Source organism: Marmota marmota, unplaced genomic scaffold, assembly GCF_001458135.2.
Source record: "Marmota marmota marmota unplaced genomic scaffold, marMar, whole genome shotgun sequence".
In the NCBI taxonomy this organism is placed as follows: domain Eukaryota; kingdom Metazoa; phylum Chordata; class Mammalia; order Rodentia; family Sciuridae; genus Marmota; species Marmota marmota.
Genome location: NW_025999842.1, coordinates 19,683,943 through 19,703,791, shown reverse-complemented (window position 1 = coordinate 19,703,791; position 19,849 = coordinate 19,683,943). Strand labels below are relative to the sequence as shown.

General features: G+C 33.9%; 1 protein-coding gene across 3 annotated transcripts; it reads left to right on the top strand.

Moving 5' to 3' along the window:
- Positions 1-919: 919 nt before the first annotated feature.
- On the top strand, positions 920-19,385 carry Coq3 (coenzyme Q3, methyltransferase). 3 transcript variants are annotated; one of them, XM_015499529.2, is made up of 7 exons: positions 926-3,017; positions 7,635-7,752; positions 9,910-10,062; positions 12,832-12,931; positions 14,412-14,654; positions 17,536-17,695; positions 19,082-19,385. In XM_015499529.2, exons 1-7 carry the CDS (start codon positions 2,768-2,770, stop codon positions 19,264-19,266), a joined length of 1,209 nt encoding a protein of 402 aa, XP_015355015.1. In that variant the 5' UTR covers positions 926-2,767; the 3' UTR covers positions 19,267-19,385. The 3 variants fall into 3 exon arrangements, with proteins under 3 accessions (XP_048669070.1, XP_015355015.1, XP_015355035.1); XM_015499549.2 differs by lacking the exon at positions 926-3,017 and adding an exon at positions 3,048-3,219; XM_048813113.1 differs by lacking the exon at positions 9,910-10,062 and having other exon boundaries at positions 920-3,017.
- Positions 19,386-19,849: the final 464 nt, after the last annotated feature.

Sequence of the window (19,849 nt, the reverse complement as noted above, 5' to 3'; positions counted from 1 at the left end):
TGGAAAATTTAGAGAAATCACTTCCTTGACATGTGATGAAGTGTTTACCTCTAGTGGTAAGATTTTTATAATCACCTTCCATGGTTTAGGAGGTGAATGCTATAACTTATACATTATAAATTAATAATAAGATGTGTAGTTTGGTTATGCAATCTTTTCTAAAATGACACTACCACAAAGTTTATAAATTCATTTTTTGAGACAGTCATTGCTCTGCCTTGGTTATTAAAAATGTCTTTTTTAAGAAATTCTCTTTAAAAATATTTCTGGTGTATTAATCATACTTGATTTTTGTGAAGTGGGGGGTAAACCACACCATTAAGAGAATAAAGTGAAATCCAGAAGAGATAATTATAAGATTTGTCACAGGCCCCAAAAACATAAATAAAGATTGGTGTGGAATCTCATTAGTGTACATGTTTTCTACCATTGTAGACTTACCTTTTGTTAGCATGTTTCTAATGGTATTATATAGTAAATTTTTCAAACATAGTCCATTTTTAGTGTGAATTGTTGCTTCAAAGAAAAATATGAACTGTAATGGTATTGAGTTTTAAAATTTTTATTTGGGAATTTTTACATAGGAGTTGTGGTAGACCCAAAGTTCCTATAATATTGCCTATGGACACCTTTACATTTAAACTTTTTTTCCCCTCCTACATAAACTTTAATTTTTTCAAACTTCTAAAATGTACTGAGTATAGTTAAGTATGGAAGTAGCATTAGAGTTATTGGATTGACCTGGCTCTGCTAAATTGATGTATTTAGGAAAATCACTAAATTACTGTGGCCTTCTATTTCTTTAGCTTGTATAAGGAACAAAGTAGATGTTCTCTTCCAGTCCTTAAGTGCTTCAGGTTTATACACACACACACACACACACACACACACACAATACCTTTATTTAATTTATTTTTATTTTTATGTGGTGCTGAGTATTGAACCCAGTGCCTCACATGTGCCAGGCAAGCCCTCTGCCACTGAGCTACAGCCCCAGCCCAAGTGCTTCAGTTTTAAGTAGAATATGATTGTAGTGTCAAATCTAAAAGCAAAAGTGAGCTTTTATTAGCTATCAAATTATGCACATAATACATAATATGCATTACATTTATATTATAAAAGTTTACCAGGTATCATCCATAGTTTTCTTGTACATTAGTTAAATCTGTCACATTCTAATTGTGATAGTGCAAATTATGATACATTTATTTTAAATTACCAATTTTTGTAGAATTTTGAGTAAATACACCAGCTAAATAGAGTGAACGTAGGAATATATCATTTCAAAAGTATAAAACTTTGTTAACCATTAAGGAAGCACTTTTCCCTTAAAAGTTTATTACATAAAATTATAAAGCCAAATTATGAAATATTGGATAGGTATTAGAATTTTCTAGCGAAATAGGAAAATAAACTAGTAAACTCTAGTTTACAACAGGTTTATGGGTGAGACGGTAGAGATACTTGGAAAATAATCCCCATCACTGACCATACACTGCATTACAGCCAACTTAATGTATCTGGGCCAAACAGTTCTGATGATTCAAAAAGCCATTGTTTCCTATCAGTATTTAGGCAAATCATTGATCGACTTTGTTGAACTGGGAAGGCTTTGAAACCCGTGTGGTATGGTGCAAATAAAACCATTAGAACTTTAAATCCATATTTCCCTTGAATCTGTCACTTCAACAAATTTGTATAATACATGCTAAATTTTCTTTTGTGCAGAGTTTTCTGCCTTCATTTGGAGGTATGGTCATGTATCTAAGGAGAGAGGAAATCTGAAGAAGACATAGCAGCTGAAAAGCCTGCAACCACTGTTAAAGAGGTGGTCAATATTTTAGCTATAGGTGGAAAGACTGTTCCTGAGTAACTTCACTCGTTCGGAGAACCTTTACTTATTTGGATCTGCCTGATAGAATAAAATTTTTACCTTCAACATTGAAAATTTATCAACATCACCTAAGGAAAGGCCTTTTATATATTCAAAAGTAAAATGTGGGCTGGGGCTGTTGCTCGGTGGCAGAGCGCTTTCCTAGCATGTGTGAGGCACTAGATTCGACCCTTAGCACCACATTAAAAATAAGTGAATAAAAATAAGGGCATTCTGCTCATCTACAACTAAAAAAAAAAAAAATTACAAAACAAAACAAAAAAAAAAAACGTCACCACTATTCGTAGCTCCACATGGAAGTTTACCAAGGCTGAATGTCTTTGGATACATAATCCTGTCCAGGAGATTATGTCATTTGCAGAAATTTAAAAGTTTGGGCTCTTGAGCTGGACATGGTGACACACCTATAATCCTAGCTATACTGGAGGCTGAGACGGGAGCATGGTAAGTTCTAGGCCAGCGTGGGCAATTTAGCAAGGTCCTGTCTCAAAAATTAAAAAGGGCTGGGGACTCAGTGGTAAAACTGCTGGGTTCAAGCCCCAGTACAAAACACAACATAAATTAAGACTTTTTGCCATCTGATATTTGAGTGCCTTTGAAAGGGAAACTGTTACACGTAAAGAATAAGTATTTCCATACTTTTCGTGATTTTAATCATTAGGGTCGGTGTCTTACATGGAGACAAATGTCCTTGGGGAGACATTTGTTAGAACTACAAGGGAATGAAAGCACAAAGTAGTGGCATGATTTTATACTTAACTATGACTGAGGTTTTCGGGTGGTCATATAGGAATAGTCAGAGGTTATACAGGAGACGACCATTTATATTATTGGAAGCAATTTATAGTTTCATTTGCATCCACAATTTGCTAGATGTTCAAAAGAACTTGCAACACGTTCATGATAAAAATAATCATAGAAGTCGGCAGTAGATGGCGCGACTGGGTCTCGGAACCTTTCTGTTGGGGATCTTCGGAGAGAGGAACCGGAAAAGAAGTGGGACCCTTTGCCACTATGTGGGGAGGCTGGAAGCTGAACTTCTTTGGGGGTCGCTTTTTAAGAGTGCTTGGGTCTGGGTGCCGGGGCATACAGGCGGAGCGTCTTCGCCTAATTTCCTGGGCGGGTGAGTATGTGCTAAAGTCCCTCAGGCAGCCCACTGTGGGGCCTGACGGTTCTGCGCAGGCGCGGCGGGACATTGCGGTGTCGCTGGCCTCCGCGCTGGTTCAACGCAAAATCTGTAGCTTGGCTTCTGACTTTGCCCTGCGTTCAACTCCAGGACCGTGTTATCGTGCTCATTTTTGCAGAGGCCAAGAAAAAGCTAAGGGGTTAGTGGTACTGTCCGGGGAGAGGGCAGCCAGCGGGCGGCCGCAACGTATCCAACGACCTTAGTCTCATTCTGGTTAAGTTCCTGGCCCCAGGAGCCATCAACCCACTCTGTGATTACTGGAGCCTCAAGGTCGTGCTTTCTTTCTTTTGCAAGGGTCTGAAAGACACCAGTCGGTCTTTCGTAGGTATTCGTAGCAGTGTTTTGTTTGCACATGTCTTGCCCCTTTTACCAGAATTTAAGGCAGCTGTATTACTTTTTTGATTCGTTGATTCATTCAACAGACTGTTTACAATTAGGATCAAGAAAATAACTATCTGCATTTGGTGCTTGTATGTGACCGTCAAATTATTGAACTCCCAGTATTAACCAAAAAGTTAAGTTCTTCGTTTACATGAAACTCATTTAACGAATACTGTATAATAGGAACTGTAATGGGCCCCGGGAATTAAAAAATGATACGTAAACAGTCTCTTCTTAAAAAAATTAATAATAGATCCAAGATCGGGATATAATGAATTAAAAAATGGTAAATCTAATAGCCTACAAACAGAGTTGACTAGTTGGTATTCTCATACAGTGAAAAATAGTACAGTCAAATAAAAACAATATAAATCCACTTGTATTCACATGGAAAATAATTAGGATATACTTTTAAGTATGTTAAGATACAAATCAGCGTGTGTTATGAACTTGGAAATATATGTCTAATTTTGGCAGTGATTGCCTGTGGTGGAGTAGGTGCTTTTCAATCATTTTATCATATATTATATACTTTCCCCAAAAAACTTTTCAATAAACATGTCTTTTATAATCAAATTAAGAATAAAGTCATTTCCAAATTGGGGGTGGGTGAATATAGAAGGAGCATCGAATCTATATTTGGGATCAGGGAAACTTTCTGAACAAGGTATTTATAGAAACTGTCTTGAAGGAATTGGATAGTTAGAAGCAGTTGGAGACACCAAAGGACAAACTTGAGAATCTAAGGTTTGTGGGAAACTGCGAAGTGTTCCTTGAACAGTGTGTGAATGGAGGGCAGCAGGTGAGACAAGAGACCTTTTAGGCCATGACAAGTTCATGAAGTCTCTTGAGGTTGTTTATCCTGAGGACAGTGGAAATTATTAAAGGAGCAATGTGATCAATTAAAAAAACAAAACAAACAAAAAAACACTCCACAGCTGAGATGGAGGCAAGTTTGGGCTCCAAACTTAAGAGCAACCCAGACAGGAATTGATTCCTGGGGAAAAAAAGTGTTGTCAGGGTAAAAGTCTGTTGCCTGTTTTGTTAACTCACAGTGTGGAGTCTGCTATAAATGACTTTCAAGTTAATTAAGTGAAGTTATCCCCATTCATTTAAAATCTCAAATACAAGGATTCACATTAGGAAAGGAATTGGTTATATTCTGTTTATTAATACATACTCAGTTGTAATAAGGTGATTTTTAAAGCTCTTGAGAATTCTAGCAATACTGATGAGTAATAGATTCATTTTCCAGAAATAGAGATAAGAGGAAGGTCAAGGAGTATCAGAGGGCAGGTACTATTAAAATCTGTGAGGCACAATTTTATAAAAATACCTTATATTTCCTCATCTATGCATCATAGTTTATGTAATTATTTAATAGTATTTCATTTACCTACCCAAAGTCATAAAGAGGGTGGCATTTTGTTTTTGTTTTGTTTTATGGTACTGGGTTACTGTGATTCTCTTGCCTAAGCCTCCCAAGTCACTTAAGATTACAGTTGTGTAGTACTATGCCTGGCTAAAGGTAACTATCTTAAAGGTAGACCAGAGAGAGTTGGTGAAAGAGGGAATAACATGAGCAAAAGCCTAAAAGTACAACTGTCCCTGTCCCCCCTTTCTTTAGAACACTGTAGTGGATTTGGACTATGCTGTGAATGGCCTAAAAATCAAGTCTATACCCTTTGACCCCCCTTCTGGGGTTTGAGTACACATTTTATAGTCCAAAACCATATTAATCATAACTGGCTGTTGCAGTGATTCAAAACCATAAAACAAATGTCATGAGATCTAAAATCATAAGCACAAGGGGGAGTGGGTCAAAATATCCCTAGTTGAGTACAAGTTAAAGAATGGTTACTAACATCTAGACAATCAATCTCTGATAGGGTACACTGTCCAAGAAAAATGGGAACCAAAGAGAGAACGATTTTACATTGTATAAGAATTGCCATTTTGTGGGGCTGGGGCTGTGTGGATCAGTGGTAGAGTGTTTGCCTAGCACATGTGGGGCGCTGGGTTCGATCCTCAGGACCACATAAAAATGAATAAATAAAATAAAGGTTTTGTGTCCAACTACAACTAAAAAAATATTTTAAAAAAATAGAATGGCCATTTTGTGTTGCCAAACATGCTTTGCTAAGCAACTATTGATGGTTACAGAGGCTGGGCTTTCCCATAGAAGAAACAGCTTTTACATGATGTGGAGTCACAGGGTAAGACGGAGTCTTGTTTGGTCATTGTCCATATAGCCTGGCCCATAACATTAGGTACCTTTTTTTTTTTTTTTCTTTAAGATTCCTTGGGATTTACTATATAGACAGTAGGAACAGTTTAATTTCTGAGAAATGTCTCTGAGAAATGTCTCTCTTGTATTTTAGGAAGATGTTGTGTAGAATTGGTCTTTATTTCTTCTTCAAGTGTTTAGTGGAACTTTCCAGTGAAGCCAGCTTAGCCTGGAAATTTATATTTTAGAAGCATTTTAACTATGAATTCAATTTCTTTGGTGTTCATATGACTTTTCATGTTCTCTCTTTCATCTGACATGAGTTTTGGTTGTTTTTGGTTGTTTCATGGAATTAGTCCATTTTGTCTAATTGTGGAATTTCTGTAGTTTGTAGTGCATCATCATCCTTGAAATGTCTGCCAGGTCTGTAGTGATAGACCCTCTTTAATTCCTTTAATTCAGTCTTGCTAGAGGTTTATCAATTTTATTTATTCTTGCAGTGTGTTAACTTTAGGTTTGATTTATTGTCTCTCTGGTTTTTTTTGTTTTGTTTTCAATGTCGTTGATTTCTACTTTTATCATTTCCTCCTTTCTGTTTACTTTGGGTTTATTTTGCTCTGTTTTTCATAATTTTAACTATAAAACTTGATTGTTGATTTGAGAACAACATTTTAATATGAATATTTTAGTTCTATAAGTTTCCCAAGTACTGCTTTAAAAACATTTACAGAATTTTATATATGATATATTGATTTTCATTTGGTTCATTGTTTTTTTATTTTCCTGAGATTTTGTCTTTAACTTATGCATTTGTTAAATTTCAGGTGTTTTGCTCTTTTCATGTTATCTTTCTGTTACACATTTTGAGTTTGATTCTTTTATAGTCAAAAACATACTTTGTATGATTTCAAATCTCTTAAAGTTGTTAAGATTTGTTTTATGTTCCAGGATATGGTCTATATTTATAAATGCTTTATGCATGCTTGAAAAAATGTATACTGTTTTGTAGTTTGGGTGTTTCATAAATTTCAATTATATTTTATTTGTTGATGATATTGTTTAATTCTTCTGTATCCTTGCTTATTTTCTGTCTAGTGGTTCTACCAATTACGAAAGGAGGGATGTTGAAATCTTCCAGTGTAGTTATGGATTTGTTTATTTCTCCTTTCAATGCTGTCAATTTTGGCTTTATTTGTTTTGAAATTCCATTATTTTGTACATATACATTGTATTATCTTCTTGGTTTCTTGGTGGACTGTTCCTGTTATCGTGATATAATATCACTCTTTGTCTCTGTTAATAGTCTTTGTTATAAGTCTTTTTTGCCTAAATGTTTACTGAACACCTAAACGTTCTGCAGCCGAGTAACTGATTCATAAAACAAGTCCCTATGTGAATTTGAACGTATAGATTGGGTGAGTGTTTATTTTAGCTACACACACAAACACACACACTTTTTTCCCCTGTGTAAACAGTGTTGAGCATATGTAAAAATTCATTTAATGTCACTAACATGGAATTGACAGAATTTGAACTAGTTTTGACAAATCACCTCAGAATTAATATTATCCTGTTTTAAAAGGTGACATTTTATATGAGAACATCATTTTTTTGTCATTTTGTGCAACATAATGTGACTACAAAAGCTAATGACGTGAGAAGCTTTTACATATGCATTACTTATTTTTGCTAATTATAATTTCAGAAATATCTGGATAGAATTAGATTTCAGAGAATAAGACCTTTATTTTGTTATTTTTTATTTGTTTGTTTTGAGTAGAATCTAAAATTGAGTAAAAACTCCTTTGTAATTGAAAAAAAAATAGTTGTAATGTAACATAAAATTACCATATAAAATGGAATTTCTTCAGTTACATGTATATCAGGGATTCTTACTGTGCAATGCTTTTCTCTAGACATTTAACTTTTTTCCCCACTTTATTCAGAGAATCAGCCCACTTGGACTCTACAAATTAAACCATGGATTTTCAATGAATACAAAACCATGTGGTTCAAATCCTGTAGGATGACCTTTTCCTGTTTGAATAGAATAAAAAATTGCAGGTGAGTTTATTTTTTACTCTGGAAAATATTTACATAATTATATGTTAAAGTAGTTTAGTACTGATTCTTTTAATAAACTTGTTTAGTTTGCAATTGTTCATGTATTTTGATTATAGTAGCTTTTGTTATTTAAATATTCTTAACTAATTTATATTTTAACAACTTTTAGATTTGAAAAATTTCAAGTTCATAGAAAAGTTAAAATATATAGCCCACGCATATCTTTCATCCAGATTCAGAGATAGCTTTTATATTTACTAGAATACTGTATTACTTGAAAAAAAATGCAGAGCTTAAAATCAGAAACAAATATGACAAGGTGGATAAGTATACATTTTAGGTAGTAAGAATGAGTCAAAGTATGACTTTCTGTATTTATATTTTATAAACCAGTTTCTAACCTTGTAAAAAATAATTGCTTCAGATGAACTCTGATTTCCAAGTGCATTGTCCTATTTCTTTTAAAAGAGATCTTTTGAGATTGGGTGTCTGTGAAGCCATTCTTATTCAACTGAACTCACTGTTATCCGTTGTTAATTAGTTCTTGATTACTAAGACTATGCATTCAATATGGAAAAGGAAATCAATATTCCTAAGATAATATTAAAGAAAAGTGGCATTTGAATCTTTAAAAAAAGAAGAAGAATGAATGAATGAATCTAGAATGTATTCTCTATATGTAGCTAAGAAAAGCAGTACAAACTGATGGGTATTACCTTTCTAACTTAGCAACACAAGCAGAACTTTGAAGTACTTTTCTGTACTCTACTGTGACTTCGAACTCAGTGTAGTATCTGTCTAATTTCTGTTTAGTCCCTGTTTGATCTTATGTGATTAAAAATGTTAGGTGAATGATATACTTTTCTAGGCCTTTTCCTTCGATTATTTGACAAATGTCTCCTGAGCATCAACTATGTTCTAGGAACTGTACTAATCACTAAGAATATAATGGTAAGCGAGACAGTTCATGCTGGCCTTTCATAGTGCTTATGGTCTAGTGGGGAGACAGGCATGACCAAATAATTATACAACCACAGGAGGAAGTGATATAGGAGATAAAATAAGGATACTTGACCCAATTTTGAGGATTAAGGAAGACTTCATAGATGACATTTCATTTAAACTAAGAACTGATGAGGGGCTGGGGTTGTAGCTCAGTGGTAGAGTGCTCACCTAGCATGTGCGAGGCCCTGGGTTCGATCCTTAGCACCACATAAAAATAAATAAATAAAATAAAGGTATTATGTCCAACTATACCTAACAAATAAATATATATAAAAAAAGAGAGAGCTGATGAATGAGGAGGAAAACAGGGATGTGGGAAGAAAATTCTAGGCAGAGGGAACAATATATGCAAAGTGCCTGATGAAAGAGCAAACATAGCCAGTTCAAAGAACTGAAAAAAGGCCTGTGTGACTAGAGAGGATGAAGAGAATTACAGGAGATGAATTTGGAGAGGGAGCAAACGGGTGACCAAAAATTTTGAGCATTATAAACCATGCTAAGGATTTTAATCTTTTGCCTAATGATACTGGGAAGCCATAGAAACATTTTACATGAAAAAATACCATAATCAGATTAATATTTTGGAGTAATTAATCTGTATGCATCATGGAGAACAGATCGTAAGGGGATGAGGTAGGGAGTAGCCAGACTGATTAAAGGGCTGGGACAATAGTTCAGAGATGATGGGAGCTTGGACTTGATGATAGCAGTAGAAATGGAGTAATAAGGTGGAGGCACCTGGGTTCAAATCCTGGCTTCACCTCTTACTTAATCTTTCTGAGCCTTTCTTTTCTAATCTGTAAAATGGGAATAATCATAGTACCTTCCTTGTAGAGTTGTCTGAAGAAGTGAGATGACATGTACTTGGCATTAGTAAAGGTTCTATAAATGTAGCTTTTTATTAGATGTGACCCAGAAGGCCAAGTTTTATAAAGTTCCGTTTTTAGTTGTAATTTACTTTGAAAGCAAAAGTGAATATATATATGAATAGTGCAATTATAACAAAACTTGGTTTTAAAGCATTAAAATTGAGCAATCTTTGTATTTAGAATGTAACAAATTATAAATAAAATACCTTTCTACACAGTTTATCCCATATTACATTTTTGAAAAATAGCACTATTTGCCTGGCTCTTTGTTTTCACCTCTTAGGTCCCCTTGGAAAAGACTGTATAGTACTTCACAGTCCACAGTTGACAGCAGTGAGGTAAAAACCTTCCGGGCCCTGGCTCATAAGTGGTGGGATGAACAAGGAGTATATGCTCCTCTTCATTCTATGAACGACCTGAGGGTGCCATTTATTAGGTAACAGAAACTCCACATCTTTAAAAATGCAACTCGTTTTAAGATTCATTTGTTTTGGATTCATTTTTCTCTTGGTTTATACTTAGGTTCAAAATTCTGAATTTTAAATTAGGGACATTTTCTTTAGTGTCCACTATGTGAAATCATTAATTTTTTATTATCATTAACATTATTATTTTATTATATTAACATTATCTAAGATCTAGGATGCTTCCATAACTCAATTTGGAGCATATTTGGACATATGAGTTAATTAGAATTAGTTCTTATAAAAGGGAGTTCAGGTCCTAGGTCATCAAGGCCATTTTATAGCTACTGACCTGCTGTGGCTTTCAGTTCATGAATGTGCTTCAGTCCATATTTGCTGTGGGAGATAAAGCAAGGCCAGAGACCATCAGGGATTGCATTTAAGAAATAGTTTATTTGATCTTCTCTCCACTTATTTGTTCATTAAACACTTTTGAACAACTCATAAGGGTAAGACCCTGAAATTGTCATATAATATCACACTCAGATTCTAAAGGAACTCTCTGATTAGTTTTTGCTTGTTCATCCAGAATCAGTGCAGAAAAAAGGGAAATATTATCACTGAATTTGTGGATCACTGAACTAAGGTAGAAAATAACAGAACTGTTGATGACTGGTTCTCAAAATGCAGGCCCTAGACCAGCAAGCATCAATGTCACCCAGGAACTCATTAGAAATGCATATTCTCAGGTCTCATCCTGGACCTGCTGTTCTAGGATATTAGCAGTCTATGTTTCAGCAAACCTTCCAAGTGATTCTGATGCATACAAAGTTTGAGATGTCTATTCAAACTATTGTGACATCTTTATTTAGACATCAAATAAAAACAAATCATCTAGAGCAGTGCAAGATATGGTTACAAGTTTAGATTTTATTTTCAGCACAACTAAAAGCCATCAGAAGAAAGTGATGTGACACAAATTTTGATACAGAGGAGTCATTTCGACTGTTAAAAAATGGATTGGACTTCATTTGAATTGAGTACTTTATGTGTATTATAATATCTCAAAGTAATATTATACATTATCATTATACATTATACATATCATTATAAGAATGTCATTATACATGTCATTCTAAGAATTATACATGTCATTCTAAGAATTCAATTAATTTTATTAGCAATATAGGATAGCCAAAGATCTTTATTATATGTAATATATATTTTAATATAAATATAATTATAATTCATATGCAGTCTGACTTAAAAGTTCACTTTACATTACCATTAGGTATATATCTACCATGTGTATATGCACATGTACATATGTTTGTGTGTGTGGTAAAGGATTACTATGATCATCTTAGAAATAAGTTTGCTTTATTAGATATCATCCTACTTGTTCATACATGAGAATACAACTAATTTAGAAGATTAAAAGAAAATTGAAGCCAGTCATGTGGTACATACCTATAATCCCAGTGGCTCAGGAGGTTGATACTAGAGGATAGCAAGTTAAAAGCCAGAATCAGCAACTTAGCGAGGCCCTGAACAAATTTAGTCACCCTATCTCAAAAATAAAATGGACTGCAGATGTCGCTCAGTAGTTAAGTACCCCTGGGTTCAATCCTTGGTACCACCCTCCCCCGCCACACACACCAAAAAGGGCTCGGCTTGTAACTCAGTGGTAGAGTACCTGTGTAGCAGCACATGGAGGCACTAGGGTCGATCTTCAGTCCCACATAAAAATAAATAAAATAAAGGTATTGTGTCCATCTATGACTAAAAAAAAAAAAAAAAAAAAAGAAGAATTAGGAAGGGAATATGTATGGACAGCTTTTGTAAATATAGATCTCTTCTCCTTTTTAAAAAATATTTTTAGCTGTTGATGAACCTTAATTTTATTCATTTATTTATATGTGGTACTAAGAATTGAACTCAGTGCCTTACACAAGCTAGGCAAGCACTCTACCACTGAGCCACAATTCCAGCCCTCTTATCTTCTCCTTTAAGTCCTATAAAATAACCTAAATTGCTGACCTAAAGTGGTCTAGCAAGTACTGATGATATAGCCAATAGACATATTTGTATCCCATCCTGTTGCTACAGTTTGATTCAATAAATATTTGAATAAAATTCCTGTGAAATAACCTATTTGCTGATAAAGGTCTAACAAGTACTGATGATGTAGTAGGTGCCTTGCATTTGTATCTGTTCTGTTGAGTCAGTTTAATTAAAGTGTTTTAATAAAATTAGGTTAATCAAAGCAATTTAGATTATTTTTCTTTAGATTATCACTGAAGCAATAATTAAGTCATAATTACTACTAGATTCTGTTTTAGAGCTTTGCTCTAAACTTTCTACTTTTGATTATTGAAAATGTTTTATAAATTTTTTTCTTTCCACTTTTTAATTGGTACATTATAGTTGTACATATGGTGGGAAATGTTGTTACATATTTGTACATGCGCATAATATAACCATATAATTTGGTCAGTATCACTTCCCAGCACTTCCCCTCTCCCTTCCCTCCTCCCACCCTCCAGACCCTTTCATCTACTGATTTCACTTGGATTTTCATAAGATCCCTGCCCCACTTCACCTTTCTTTTCCTTTTTTCTCTCTAGAATATTTTGTAAATTAAAAGTCATCTAATGCTGAAAATAAAAGATCTATTTATCCAAAGTTAATAACCTATTAAAAATGGGAATTAACATTTCCTTGAAAACTGTATGCTTTTAAGACTTTTTGTTGATTGAATTGATCATTTATTTTTATATATTTTGAATTTTTTTAAAAAGAGACAATCTTTTGAAAACAGTTGCTAATCACCAACTAGGAAAACCTTTGTCTGGGATGAAGATTCTTGATGTTGGCTGTGGTGGTGGATTATTAGCTGAAGTAAGTGACTGACTTTTCTGCCATTTTTAGCTGGGAAAAAAATTGAGAAATGGGCTTGTTGCATCATTTATCCTTTTTACGAATAGTGTTATTAATTTTTTAAATGCTTGTTTAATATTTTCATGATTATAAAAGTAATTCATGCCTTTTGAAATTTTTTAAAAACTAAAAGTCTCAGAAAATTGTACTGAACTTTTTGTTATTAGTTGTGGTAGTGGTAATTTTTAATAAAAAATGGGGCATAGGTAATTCAAATACCTTTGTGTGATCTCTTCTGTCCTAAGAAATTAGATAGTTTCTATTGATTTAAATGCAATGATAGGTTGTCCTTTTGTACTTGTTTTAATAACAAAGCTATCAGCATTTTACCTACTTGTAGGATTCTTTCTTTCTTAGATGCTGTAGAGTACTTCAAAGAGTTGTCATCCTTCCTGTGAAGAATATATGCTTTAGTTTATAGTAAATTTACGCCTTGCAGCTATATTGTATTCTGTCAACATGGGGACTTTTTGTTATTTGATCTTTGAAATATTTTAAACAACAGTAGGGGATATAAAAGTCTTAAGATTCAATGGAATGTGATAGTGTTGAGGTCCATAACTCAACCAAGTTTATAGTGTGACTAACAGTCCTTGATATGCAATTAAGTTCCTACATGCACAGAAAACCTGCTCCTGACCTGGAAGTGGGCTAGTTTCTTTTTACATCAATTATAAAAGTTCAGAAAGCCTAAAATATGTGAATTAAGGATATGTGGTGTACAAATTATAAATGAATAAGATTTTACTGTGTGTTCTGCCATCTGTTCAGTGTATTGTTGCAGAAATTATGTCTCTAAAGTTAAGATGATGGGACATACTTAAGCTTATTGACTAACCTTGTTTAATAGAAACACTGTATAAGTTTTGATTAAAATTAAGACTGTATTTAAATATTTGGGAATGTCATGGGAAGTATCCAGATGTAAAAGATGAACAAATAATTAGCTATGAATTATTTCTAGGGCTTGGGATGTAGCTCAGTGGTAGAGGGGTGCTTATGTGCATAAGACCCTGGGTTTGACCCCTAATACCACATATTCATACATACAAAATCAAATCTGGTCAGTCACAGGAAAAAACTATAAAGAAGAAATTGGTTACTAGAAACAATAGCTGTTTTTACCATGGCGTGTTACATTTATTGCATTTCAGATATTTAACACTGTCCTACATTTATGTAAATGTACATTTACGTAAATGTACATTTACGTAAATGTACATTTACGTAAGTGTACATTTTGTTGTTCTCACTTTTAAGCTTTTTATTATGGAAAATTTCAACTGTATACGAACTAAAGAAAATAGTATATGAACCCATACACAAAAATGATCTTCAGTAATTATCACTTTGTGGTTAATCTCAATTCATTTTTGGTAAGTTTTTTATTGCTAACATGTGTTCTTTTTTCTTCCTGAGAGTAACTTTCTTATGCCATTAGCCTCTAGGGCGATTAGGTGCTTCAGTTGTTGGAATAGATCCTGTGGATGAAAATATTAAAACAGCACAGCACCATAAATCATTTGATCCAGTCCTGGATAAGAGGATAGAGTACAGAGTATGTTCTCTGGAAGAAATTGTGGAAGAGAAGGCAGAAACTTTTGATGCTGTTATAGCTTCTGAAGTTATAGAACATGTGAATGATCTAGAAACATTTATACAGTGCTGCTGTCAAGTGTTAAAAGTAAGACTTTCAAAATCACTTGTTTGCTTTCTCTTGTGAGTGCATGTGTATATCCATAACGTTAATATGTTCGATAATACTTTAACAGTCTAGCAGATAAACTATAAGAGAGAAACCAAGAATCCAGGATTAGGGGATAGCCTCTGTGCTGGTAATTACTTCTGCCCCTCAGATTGCCCTCAATATGGGGTTTTCTAGTGTTCTATTAGTATAGTGATGTCAGGGATCTTGAAAAATATTGGTGCTAAACACTGGAAAAATAACAAACACATTTATAGTGGTATTTTTCTATTGATCTAGATTATAGTCTGGATTAAATACTTAATAGCTATCATATGATAATTTACCAAGAAACTGATTTGGATTAATACTTACAAATCAACAAAAACAATGATTAGCATAAGTTTACTTAAATAGCATTTGTTAAGTAAATCTGTGTTTTCAGTTTATGAAAGGATCACTTTATACATATTATCTTGCTTGATCTTATCTACAGCCAGATGAGGAAGGAAAGATGGGAGTTATCATCTTTTGACTTTTGAGGACTGGGAACTGGTGAGATGTCAAAACCGTTAGGTGGGGTTTAAGGCTAGATCTTATGATTCCAAATCTGGTTCTTCTCATTATGCTTATATAATTTTCCACAAATTTAGTCCTCCAAATGTGGTTCCAATTTTATATACATACATATATATGTGTGTGTGTGTGTGTGTGTGTGTGTGTGTGTATGTATGTGTATATATATATATATATATATGTTTAAAATAATTTATTTAATTTTTTAAAAGATAATTTTGGGGGCAGGTATTGGGGATTAAACCCAGGAGTACTAGTTGCTTCCACTGAGCAAGCATCCCCAGCCCTTTTTATTTTTCATTTTGAAACAGAGTTTCTTTAAATTACTGAGAGCCTCACTAAGTCGCTTAGGCTGGCCTTGAACTTACTCCTTCCTTAGCCTCCCTAGTTGCTGGAATTACAAGCCTGTACCACTATGCTCAGCTTAATATCTTTAATGTGCTATTATTATTAAGGTTTTGACTGTATTGTTTACGTATTTAAGATGTAACACCTTAAGGCCAAAAGCTAAAAGAATGAAATACTTATCCCATGTCCAAGTAGAGCTTTTTTTAAAAAAAAAAAAATATTTTTTGAAGTAAGTTTAGATTTATAGAAGAATTGCGAAGAGAATACAGAGTTCTCTTCCACTATTTTCACTTTACATTAAAGACTCACATCATAAGGGTAAGAACTAGGGTTAGTCAAATGAAGGGCCTAGGGTATAAAATTGAAGGAGGCAGCTATTAGGTGCCAGCCCTGCACTGCACTGCACCCTGGAAGGGACTGCCTGTTTCAGTTCTGTGCCCTAGAGCCTCACTTGCCTCGCCATAGTTCTGTACCTGCACATAACCCCTGGCACATAAATAAGCCATGAACATTGGCATTATGCTTATTAACTGCACAATAGAGCTTGTTAAATTTCATTAGTTGTTCCACTAATGTCATTTTTCTGTTATGGATCCTATTAAGGTTCCTGCATTGCATTTAGTTGCCATGTTTCCTAACTCTTCTTCAATCTGTCAGTTTCTTGGTGTTTTCTCTTACATGGAATTTTATGAGGCTTATTCCCTATTTTTCAATTAAAAACCTTAATTTTTAAAAAGTTTAAAATTCTCTTTTGGTGGTACTGAGGATTAAATCTAGGGGCATGCTCTGCTACTGAGCTACCTCCTCCACCCGCCCTAAGTCCATATATGATTCTTTTTTTTTTTTTTTTTTTTTAAAGCTGGGGACTTAACTAAGGGATGTTTTACCACTGAGGCACATTCCAGTTCTTTTTATTTTTTATTTTGAGACAGGGTACCCCTAAATTGCTGAGGCTGTCTTCCAACTTGCAATTTTCCTGTCTCAGTTGCTGGGATTACGGGTGTGCACTATCGCACCCAGCATGATTCTTAAGATGCTAAAGTTTTACAGAGAAAAGTTAACATGACAATATAGTATGAGGTATTCCAGTGTTTAAAAGCACACACTGATATTTCAGGGCCTGCTCCTTTTTATTTTTGGTTTGGGGTGGTATTTGAGATATATTATCTCTTCCCTGCCCACCCCCGGTCCCATATATACAGAAAGATTATTTTGAAAGGAATCTTTGGCATCTTATCCTTATCACACTAATAAGAAAGCATAAAAGAGGGAGAGAACATTAATGTCCTTGCTGTTTGTGATACTAAACATAGAAACACCATAAATGTAGTTTAAAAAAAGGGGAGACTAAATAACCCATAATTGCTTTGTATTCATCTAAGTGCTTATCTTGATCTGTTCATAATCTTTGTACAAATGAAATCAATGCCAAAACAAACCAAAAAAAAAACCATTCAAACTTTAATATTTGAATGTTCAAACCTTACCATTTGAATGTTTTGAACTGAAGACACTTACTGGCAATGTACCCATGCATAAGATGTGTAGCTTTGTGCTGTACCAAAAAACTTAGACAGACTTGGCACCCAAGAGGAAGCAGTGGTGACATGTTAGAATGTAAATGTGAACTTGTAACAAAGAAGAACATCTTATTTCTGTATTTTATTTTAAAGTATTTGATGTGTACAAAAGAATATATGTAAAATAATATGTCAGTAATGTATGATTTTTAAGAGTTATAAACCCTATTGTATAGATTCGGTGAATCTGAGTGGATTGCCTCAAGTAGTAGATTTCCCAATAGAAAAAATAGTATTTTGGTAAATTATATTTTATTTATACTCATGTATCTTAACTGCACTTAAATTCTTGAAGGAAGGAAAAGCTTTTACCTAACTGATACTCCTAACCTTTTACATTTTACAATTTTATCCTTACATAATTTTGCTTCTTTTAGCCTGGCGGTTCTTTGTTCATTACTACAATCAACAAAACACAACTGTCATATGCTTTGGGAATTGTTTTTTCAGAGCAGGTTGCAGGTATTGTACCAAAGGGTACTCATATATGGGAGAAGTTTGTTTCACCTGAAATGCTAGAAAGCATTCTGGAATCAAGTAAGTATTATTTTTTTTTTCCAATTTTCACAGCCTAACTGAAACTTTAAAATGTACTTTTAATTATTAATCACATAATCTAGCACTTAATTAAACAGGTTATTATTTTTGGATGTTGGTTTTATCTCAACTATGTCATCAACTTTTTGAAGTTAGAATTAAGTAGATACTACTTTTTTATCACCTGTGGCATCTAACCCAGGGCCAAGCAAATAATAGATGATTAATGATACTTTCTGGCTATTTAGTCCTCGTTTGTTTAAGGGTGAGATGTTTGTACCTCATCCTTAAGCAAATGAGGACTAAATATTACACTCCAGTTTGCCCTACCAAGCCCTGCGTTTACTGGCTAATCTTATCTATTTTTCCTGATTCTTCTACACTTAGATGTATTTTGAACTTCATGTCACTTTTAATGTTTTACATTACTTATAATCTACTTATATTATTATTATTTTTCACCTTTTTCTGGCCTGTGTATTCCTTAAAGGCAAGATTATATCTCCTTTTTGTATTTCTTATAGTATCTTGTTCTTGCTTTACATATAGGGAACACTCAATGTGTTGAATTCCTGTTAAGTAATTCGTATTTCTCCATTCATTTATTTGACTTTTTTTTTTTTTCCTGTACTCGGAATTGTACTCAGGGGCACTTTACCACTGAGCTATAGCCCCAGTCCTTTTTATCTTTTATTTCGAGACATCATCTCACCAAGTTGCTGAGAGTCTTGCTAAGTTTCTGAGGCTGGCCTCAAACTTGTAATCCTCCTGCCTCAGCCTCCCAAATTGCTGGGATTATAGTCATGTGCCACCACATCTGGTTGGCATTTGGTATTGTTGAGTATTTCAATTCCTTCTTTCTCATACTTTTTATTCATAAAACATCATATCAATAAAATTGATTCTACTTGGAATATTATCAGTCCCTAGGAATGTAGTAAGTTCTGTGAGTACTTTTGTTGAAAATCAAGTAGAAAAAAATATTTTGCAGAAGCTTTATGGGAATAATCTGATGAAGATATTTTCTGTAACAGCTAATATTTATTGAATACTTACTAAATTCCAACCCTCTGCTTCTTTATGCACATATCTCTTCCATTTCTAACAATGCTATGGTAAATGTTCGGTACATGTGAGAAAACTGATTCAGAAAGGAAAGTGACTTGCCTGTAGTCACCATATACTAGGTACCAGAGCTGGGATTTAAACTCAGGCAGTATACTTTAGAGAATGTTTAGTAGTCTACAGTGAACTATCATCTGTACATGGTTACAAAGTATTTTTTGCCCATTACATTGAAAATCCTTTGTTAATATGAAGAGTGAAAGGAGATTATTGGCAGTTGGAAGGTATTTATTAAACCTACATTTTTTATATTTTTTTCAGATGGTCTGTCAGTTCAAACTGTGGCAGGAATGCTGTATAACCCCTTCTCAGGTTACTGGCATTGGAACAAAAATACCAGCCTTAACTATGCAGCTCATGCTGTGAGATCCATGGTACAGGAACACACAGTGCCTGCTGCTAATGCTGCCACCAGCCCAGGTGTGCACGAAGAGCTGAAGAAATGAATTGTTTCTGAGGACTGTAGTATTAGGGCTGAAAGTCTGATGTTTACAGATTCAAAAAATATACAACTTATATTTTGAGAGAGAATCATAAATAAAAGAAGGTCGTTAAAAGAGCTAAATCTTTGGATAAAAGTTTTTACGTCATCTAATAGTGACTTTCAAGGGATTCTATTGATAAAAAAGTTTTATGACTTTTGTTATATAAATAGGCTATGCATGATTCATTGTATCTTCCAGAATACATCCCCCACCTTCCCACATACATACATACATACTTCCCACATGTATACACATACATTTATGCTGTCATTTATTTTAACCTAATAAGGAATCTATATCATATACATTTCTTTTATTTGGTTTATTTAAAGGCTGTTTGCTCCAGACTGATGAAAACCAAATGTAGTTATCACTTACAGGAAAATAAAATGTTTTTTTCTTTAAATTTGACTTCATTGGAAAGCAAATGAGATGTTAAATATGAACTGGATTTGAACTCAGACATTTAAATCAAGATGTTCAGATTATGATGAATATACTTCTGTGTACAGTTCCTTAAAAGTTTTATGGTCCTTTAAAAAAT

Coding starts and splice junctions, on each gene's coding strand:
- Coq3 (XM_015499529.2), top strand. CDS start 2,768: ATGTTCAAAAGAACTTGCAACACGTTCATGATAAAAATAATCATAGAA. Junction 10,063..12,831: donor CTGAGGGTGCCATTTATTAG/GTAACAGAAACT, acceptor TTTTTTAAAAAG/AGACAATCTTTTGAAAACAG. Junction 14,655..17,535: donor GCTGCTGTCAAGTGTTAAAA/GTAAGACTTTCA, acceptor TGCTTCTTTTAG/CCTGGCGGTTCTTTGTTCAT.